Genomic DNA, 8,584 nt, shown 5'->3' on the forward strand with positions numbered 1-8,584 from the left:
GGGACATCATGCTTGGGAGGGTTGAGGGACAACGCAGGACGGGAAGACCCTCTATGAGATGGATTGATTCGGTGACTGGGGTAATAGGGATGGGTGTGTCAGAGGTGGTGCGGTTGGCGCAGGATAGAGCAGGGTTTAGGGCTGTTGTGCATAGGGTCGCTATGAGTTGGAAACGAGTCTACTCTAACAACAACAAATAGCAATCAGTTATTTAAAATACAATGTATGTGAATGTGTAAGACACAGTGTACATGTACTAAATACAATGTAAGTGAAGGACTGAAAAAACACAATGGATTATGCATTAAATGCAATGTATATGAAAGTACGCAAACAATGTTTTCAAACAAGTCTTGGACTTAAAAATAGACGGCTTTAAGAAAACACAATAGTTCGTTCTGTAAGACCCCTGTGACTCTGAGATCCCCTCTCCCCAGGTGTGGAAGACCACCCGTCCCCACCTCTACCAAGTGAAGGAGCCAGATGGGGGCGTCTCTAAGGGAGACTACAACTTTCATGATGCACAGCGCGGCAAGCTCTGTGCTCTGCGCTCTGTTCCGGGGAAAGTGGGAGTATTATACAAGAAAAATAATGAGTACATTTCTCGTCGATTTCACAGCGTTACTCAAATTTCACCTTTCTCAGTGACGTCGCCTTTTCCCAGCAGCGCGTGTACTTAGCAACTCTGCCTCTCCCTTCAGGCACAGGGGCGTTCTGACCGCGAGGACGGGAGGACCTCGGGTGCGAAGGCGGGGCCAATGGCGGATGGGGCGGGGCGAAGTATGGAAGTGCGTATGAGGGGCGACAGGAGCAGTCCGAATCTCTGCGACGCATGGCTCACGCTGGACTGTCGACATTGACAGCCGTGGGATAGCGCTTCATCAGACCCCCTCCAGGGCTCTGTTTGCGGCCAAGACAGGCCCCTCCTCTCCCCGTTCCTCCAGGGCCTTCAGTCTCTGCTGTTCTCACGCCGATCCGGACGACATGAGCAACAAGGAAGGTTAGGGTTAGGCATCATTTATGGAGGGAGGCTCCCCAGTTTCTTTCTCTGGATTCCAGCTTCTCCCCTTTGAGGGATGCCCACTTCCCTTGCAGGCTAGGCGTGGTGGCGGTTGCTCTGTAGCTTTCTTGGACACACTGGCTTGTTTACATGCTTCATTTTATAACATTTTCTAGCTGTTATTTTATCTTAGATTGCTCTTCCTTATGCAGTTCAGGATTTGCTATTTTCTGTCCTTTGTAATAGTCCCCAAGTCGAGGGCCCACTCCCTGTTGTAAACGAAGGAGATTTGCTCATATTGTTTTGCTCCTTCTTGGTGATGGATGAGCTGCATCTAATTGTCCCTTCATCCTCGCAAAGGGTCTGGAGGGTTCAGGAAACGGAAGCACGACAATTTCCCACATAACCAGAGACGAGAAGGGAAGGATGTTAACTTGTCTTCACCTGTGATGATGGCCTTCAAATGTAAGTTCTCTGAAGTGCAAGTTGACAAGGGGAAGACAACAAAGGTGTTTTATCAAAAACGGTTGAGTCGTGTTCTATACCAGAAAAAAATCCCCAAGATGTGCAGATAGGAGCCTTTTCATGTTCCTGGAGATTTTGGTATTGTGTAAGATTTGCCTTTAAAGTCTTAAACATCTTGATTTTTGTTGTTGTTGTTGTTGAGCTAGTACCACAGGTAGGCATTAATTAATGATAGACTTGCCACAAGTTACATGTGCGTGGTAGATAAGGTTTTCCTGTCTATTATATTTGTTGTTAGCTGTGATAGAGTTGGAACTGATTCATAGCTGACTCCAGAGGCTGTAAATCACGAGTGAGGAGACTGCTCATCTTTCTTGCTTGGTACAAGTGGTTGATTCAAACTGCTTGCCTTTCGGTTGGCAGTGCAACTCCTTTCCCACTAGGCCATTAGAGCTCACTGTGTGTGTGTGTATTCTTTAACATGTATTTGTTTTGTTTTCTTAGGTAGCCTCCTGGGAGGTAGGAAGTAGTGTATCTGTATCTTTATTTTTGTCTGTACTATTCTGCATGGTGGGAATGTGTTCACAGTCTCCCTTTTTCTCTCATAATTGGTAAAAGTCTCCATTTGATAACCAACAAACACAGTCCTCCTTTTATCCCTCTCTACTGTAGTAAGGAGTTGTGCTGGCAACAAAAAAGCATGTGGTTCATATCCACCAGCTGCTCTGAGGGAGAAAGATGGGCATTCTCATGTGATTTACTGGCTTTGAAAACCTGATGGAGAGTCAGCTAGAGATCGGTTATGACTCAGTGGTATACAGCAACAATAACTATGGGTACACTGCCAACCCAAAGGCAGACAGTTTAAATCTACCAGCTGCTTTGTAAGAGAAAGGTGGGAAGTTTCTTCCCATGTGATTTACTGCCTCTGAAACTGACTGAAGAGTTAGCTATGAGTTGGTCCCTCCTCCTTGGAGTCAAGGATTCTGCAGTTTCATCTGACATACTTTGGGCATGTTGCAGGGAGGGACTGGTCCTTGGAGAGGGACATTATGTTTGGGAGAGTGGAGGGACGGCGCAGGAGAGGAAGACCTTCAATGAGATGGATCGATTTTGAGACTGGAGTGGTGGGAATGAGTGCGTTTGAGATGGCTAGGTTGGCACAGGATAAAATGGCGTTTAGAGCTCTTGTACATAGGGTCGCTAGTCACAAGCGACTCGATGGCACATAACAACAACAACAACATACTTGAATTGTATGAAGTCAACTCAAGTTAACTTGGCCGTCAGGAGCCCACGGGTGGGTGTTTACTATGTCATTGCCATACTTTTTGTGTCCATTATGCCTTTATAAACAGGGCATGTTCTGTAACCATTCATTGTCCTAGTTCACATTAAATACCATTTGAATTCTTTTATATGCTTTGATAGGCTTCAGATACCTATCATGTATCCTTATGGTCATTATAATGTGTTCTCAGCTTTTCAGCAAGTACTTGATGCAAGACATGACAAATATGAAAGACTTGTAAAACTTAGCCGGGATATAACTGTTGAAAGTAAAAGGACAATTTTTCTCCTCCACAGGATTACCAGGTGAGTAAATATCTTCAGTGTTTATTATAGATCAATTCAGTTTACCATTTATTTTTTTTCCTGCTTTATACTGTAAAGGTTTGAATGTTGCAGCCACTTGTTGGAATATTCTGTGATTCAGTTTGTGAACATTAGTATCAGAGGAAGTATGAAGGTATATTCTAGGAGGAAATAGATTTATGAGAATGGGAAAAATTCTCATTTTTCAGAACAGCTAGGATTTTTGTGCTCTTAAGATCATTTAAGGCTGCTGTTAATGAAATGATGCTAAGGTTTATGTGGTTTAGATTCTGTTGCATGAAAATTCTGCTTTAATGAACAGTGTCAAGATAATAAATTAGATAAGTATAAAATCTACTTAATCTGTTTTCCCATTCACTTTTCAATTTACTGCAGCCTGGTTTTCTATCTCACATTGAGGTTACCTTCGTTATGCTAAATCTGGTATATTTTCACAGCGTCACCTACCTTCTACCAGTAAGCAGACTTTTACAAATATGTATTTGTAATAGTTACACTTGTGATCATATTGTGTACAAAATGTTGATTTAACTGAGAAACTAGTGTCAAGAAAGCTGAACTATATAAAAGTATCAATAAAGGAACATTATCAATAGCTGGTGGCGTTTGCATAGGGAGTTGGGCTGCTGACTTCGCTGGTGCTTCAGATCAACCAGTGGCTCCCTATCAGTAGGTATGTGATTTCTTCGTAAACCTGATGGAGAGTCAGCTACAAGTCCCAAGGCAACAACAATGGTATTTGAATTTATTTCAGTTAATTAAAAACCTAGATGACATTGAAAACTTCCTTGGAAAAATATCACCAACGCTTACTGGAAAATTGACATATAACTGCTGAAGAAAATGGATTTGTCATTAAAATATGAGATCTATTAATTGATACTAGTTATCTTTGTGTGCTGTTTTAGCTCATTTCTTCCAAGTATTTTTTAGTAGATTTAATTGGTAGACTTTAAAAAAAAATTCATTTTATATTGGTTTGCTTATAAAGTTCATATGCATTGTTTTTCATACTATTGTTCATTCACATTATGTTTCATACAATCATTCCCATTCATTGTGTTTTATAAAACTAGTCTCCATTAGACTATGCCCACCATTACCCTCTCTTTTTAGGTCCCCACTGGATCTTTCCCATTTCCTTTACCCCTTCCCTCCACCTGCCATATTGCGCAACCCTGTGGTTTTACCTCTACCCATATTCACCCCTCTGCTCCTACTCCTTCTCTCTTTGAATCCCCATACATGTCTTACTAGTTATCCTTCTGTTTTTATAATAAAGGCCTTTATACAATATTTGTCCTTATGAGACTGAGTCAGTTCACTAAGCATAATGCTCTCCAGTCTCTCACAAATTAGGCAGCGTTTTTCGAAACCATTGCTCCTGAGTGCTACTTGGTGTCCATCTTGTGAAAGTACTACAATTTTCAGTCCATTCGGTTGTGGTTGGACATTTGAGCTGTTTCCATGTTCATGCAATGGTGAATAATGCTGCTGTGAATATTGGTGTACAAATCTCCATTTGTGTCTCAGTTCTAATTTCCTTGGGTTATATTCCTAGTAGGGGTATAGCTGGGCCATACGGAGTTTCTATGTTCGGGTTTTTGAGGAAATGTCAAACTACCTTCTAGAGTGGTTGTACCATTTTACAGTCACACCAGCAGTGTATGAGAGTTCCCACTTCTCCATATCCTTTCTGTTATTTGTTGCTTGCTAAACCTTGTCACTGCTACTGGGGTGAGATAGTATCTCATTGTGGTTTCAATTTGCACCTCTCTTATTGATAGTGATTTTGAGTATTTCTTCATGTGTGTCTGGGCCATCCAAATGACTTGTTAGCTTTCTTATCCTATTTTTTTTCTTATGATTTGGTTATTACCTGTTGTCACTGGAGCATTGACTTGAGTGGAAATAGGAGAGGTGATTCTTTCCCCGTTGCTGGTAACAAGTGTTAGGTGTTTAGGGTTCTGCAGCAGCCCTGTGGGACCCACTGGTGGGTGGTTCTGGATTGGTGTGAGCAGTTACTGTGTCCTCTATACATCAGGGCTGGGCGTCTTCCTAGCTGCTGTGAAGGAGGACTCTAAGGTGGAAAGAATGGCATCCTGGTGCCCAACATCGTGCATCAGGGCCTGGGGCCAGGTACGGGTCCAAGTGTTATGTGCAGTTACCTGCTGGACCTGTCTGGGTGTGATGCTGCAGCAGAGTGGACACTGGAAAGAGACAGCAGGGACACCTTTTTGTCACTGGACAAAGGTGCAGATGGCACCTCGTATCACTCCATGTTAATCTATGTGCTAGCTCTGATTCCCATTGGGAAGTCTCTGGAAATGCCTTCTCTTGGTCCTCCCCAGAAATACGGCTTTGTTTCAAGGTGATACCACTGCTCTGGCTGCCTGCCTGGTTCTGATGGTCCATATATTGTTGTTCACTGTTTCCATGCAGTGTCCCCTTCCATTTGGCTTTTAATTTAATTCTTAATCCTTCCACTTCTTGTTTGAGGTCTGTATCTCTTTCATGTGATTTTTGAGTCTGTTTTCTATGAAGGGGGTGGCATGATATGTGGACTAAGCCACTATCTTGCCTCACCCATACACAGAAGTTTTGACTGTGGTATTTGTTTAATATGTTTTAAAATCAGAAAGTGTGAGTCTTCCTGCTTTGTTCTTTTTCAACATTATGTTAGCTGTTTGTCTCCTCCCTATAAAATTGAGGATTGGGTTTACCATTTCTATAAAGAAAGCTGCTAGAACTGTGGTTGGATTTTTTGTGTTGAATCTATAGATTGCTTTAGGTAGTATTGACATCTTAACCAACATTGAGTCTTCCAACCCAAGAACATAAATCTTTTTGTTTATTTCTTTCTTCCTTAACCTCTCTGCCATTGTAAAAATAGTTTTCCTGTTTGAATCCACGAGATGCTCTGCTGGAAAAGAAGGGACAATTGTCCTCTTGTACCAGTCAGATCTGATTTGATGGTATGCACCAAAAAAAAATAAAAATAAAATAAATTCATAGTTTACAACCTTCATCTCCCTGGCTTAATTTATTTCTTAGATATTTTGTTCATTTAAGATGTTACTGTATTTACTGGATTATTCCCCTAACTTCTCTTTCGATTTTCTCATTACTAAGTGTGTAGAAAGCAAATGGATTTTTGTTTGTTGACTTTGTACCTGGCAATTTTGCTAACTTGGCAGAATCTTTAGGTCTTTCTATGTTGTTTTGTGCTGTCGGGTTGCTTATGATTCAGAGCGCCCCTTTGCACAGTAGCTCTGAACCTTGTCCTATCCTGAGCCAGTCTCATTGTCTCTTACACACCTACCCTCATTACCCCAGTTACTGTGTCAGTCCATCTTATCCAGGGTCTTCCTCTCTTGCGCTGTCCCTCTGTCCTTCTAAGCATGATGTTCTTTGGTAATTACTGGTCCCTCCTGGCAACATGCCCTAAGTATGTCAAATGGAGCTTCAAATTCTTGCCTCTAAGTGGCAACTTGGTTTTCCTCTTTCTAGGACAAACCTCTTTGTTGTCTTGACAGTCCATGATATCTGTGTTTAATACTCTTCTCCAGCACCACAACTCAAATGCATTGATTCTTCTTTTGTTATCCTTATTCATTCTCCAGCTTTCTAATGCATTGCAAGCAATTGCAAAAACTATGGCCTGTGTCAGGCACACCTAAGTCTCCAAACTGACATTGTTGCTCTTTAGTACTTTGGAGAAGTCCCTGACAGCAGATTTTCTTACTGCAGTTCGTCTTTTGATTTCCTGATTGCTGGTGCTAAGAATGTCTATCATGGTGCTGCCATTTTGCTCAGTTTTTAAGAATCTTTGTCTTCTTGATGTTGAGTTTCAGTCTATACTGAAGAATACAGTCTTTGACCTTTTGTAGCAAATACTTCAGGTCCTCTTCAGTTTTGGCGAGGCTTTGCCATCTATATAACATAGATTGTTGATGAGTCTCCTTCCAATACTGATGCCACATTCCTCCTCATAAACTTTAGCCTCCCAAATCCCGAATGGTCTGTTCTGCATAGAGATTGAAAAGCTAAGGAGACAGGATGCTTCCTTGCTATACTCTTTTCCTGATTTTGAACCATGCAGTGTTTCCTTTGCTCTGTTCTGACAGCTGCTTCTTGGTCCAAGTATAGGTTTCAAATGAGCACAATCAGGAGTTCTGGGGTTCCTCTTCTTCTCAAGGTTAACTACACTTTATTGTGATCCACACAGTCAAATGCCTTTGCATAGTCAGTGAATTACAGATAGACATTCCTTTGATACTCGCTGCTTTCAGCCAAGAGCTGATGCCACATTGGCTTTGATGACATTGGCTTTGATATCCCTAGCGTGATGGGTTTTTCTAAATCCAGCTTTTATTTTATCTTGTTCCAGCTGTTTTTTTTATAATCTTCAGCAGGATTTTGCTTGCATGTGTATTGGTGATACTCTGGTAATTTCCATACTATGTTGGATCTCCTTTTTTTGGAATAGGTAGAAATATGAATGTCTTCCAGTCAATTGGTCAAGTATTTGTCCTCTAAATTTCTTGGCACAATCTGCTTAGCACATCCAGGACAGCATCTATTTGCTGAAATATGCCAGTTGGTATTCTGTTAATTCCTTGGGCCTTTTTTCTTGCCATTTCCTTCAGAGAAGCTTGAACTTCCTCCTTCATCACCATTGCCTCTTGATCATATGTTATCTCATGAAATTCTTTTGTCAATAAGATTATATCCTAGCAGTCAAGAAATAGAAAGATGATGTCAGGGACCTCTCCAGAGTGCTAAGGAGCGATGATTTCAGTTTAAAGACTTGTGGATTCAGGCCATGGTCTTTTTGGTTATTTACTGTGCATCTGAAAATTGGAAAAATGATTAAGAATGACAGAAGAATTGATGCATTTGAATTGTGTTGGAGAAGAGTACTAAGTATCCCACTCACTGCCAAAAGAACAAACAGATATGTCTTGTAGAAAGTGCAACTACGGTGCTCCTTAGAGGCAAGGAACTTGGTCTCACATACTTTGGGCATATTAGGAGGGGTTGGTCTTTGGGAACAGACATACCATGCTTGAAAGACTCTCAGGGACGTGGATTGACACAGTATAACAATGGGTTTGAGTGTATTAAGGATGGTGAGGTTGACCCAGGATAGAGCAGGGTTCACTCACATTCTTTAATCAAAAGGTGGCTATGAGTAATTAATTCAGTGGCAAGTTTATTCAGCAACACTGTGTCAGCCATGAATAAAGGTGCTTTTATTTCTTCTAGTCTGTTTTTCAGTATGGGTATTTTTTTATTCCTTTTTTTTCTTCTTACTATGGCTAGAGCTTTGAGTACAATATGGGAAAGTGAGAGGAGGCATCTTTTTTTTTATTGTTCTAGGTTCAAAAGTAAAGCTGTCTGTTTTTCTCTCAGATATGTATTGCTTGTTGTTTGTTGTTGTTGTTACGTGCCATCGAGTGGTTTGCGACTCATAATGACCCTATGTACAAGAGCTCTAAA

At 41.2% G+C, this 8,584-nt stretch overlaps 1 protein-coding gene across 1 annotated transcript in view; it reads left to right on the top strand.

The window, feature by feature from the left end:
• Window positions 1–984: 984 nt before the first annotated feature.
• TSNAX (translin-associated factor X) overlaps window positions 985–8,584 on the top strand; it is a 49,081-nt gene continuing 41,481 nt past the window's right edge. The window contains exons 1-3 of the mRNA XM_006902888.1: window positions 985–1,000; window positions 1,361–1,465; window positions 2,947–3,061. Of these exons, the coding sequence (XP_006902950.1) occupies window positions 985–1,000; window positions 1,361–1,465; window positions 2,947–3,061 (236 nt within the window). The remainder of the gene's footprint in view (window positions 1,001–1,360; window positions 1,466–2,946; window positions 3,062–8,584) is intronic.

Source organism: Elephantulus edwardii, unplaced genomic scaffold, assembly GCF_000299155.1.
Source record: "Elephantulus edwardii isolate Elephantulus edwardi_28Jun2011 unplaced genomic scaffold, EleEdw1.0 scaffold00466, whole genome shotgun sequence".
NCBI classification, from domain to species: domain Eukaryota; kingdom Metazoa; phylum Chordata; class Mammalia; order Macroscelidea; family Macroscelididae; genus Elephantulus; species Elephantulus edwardii.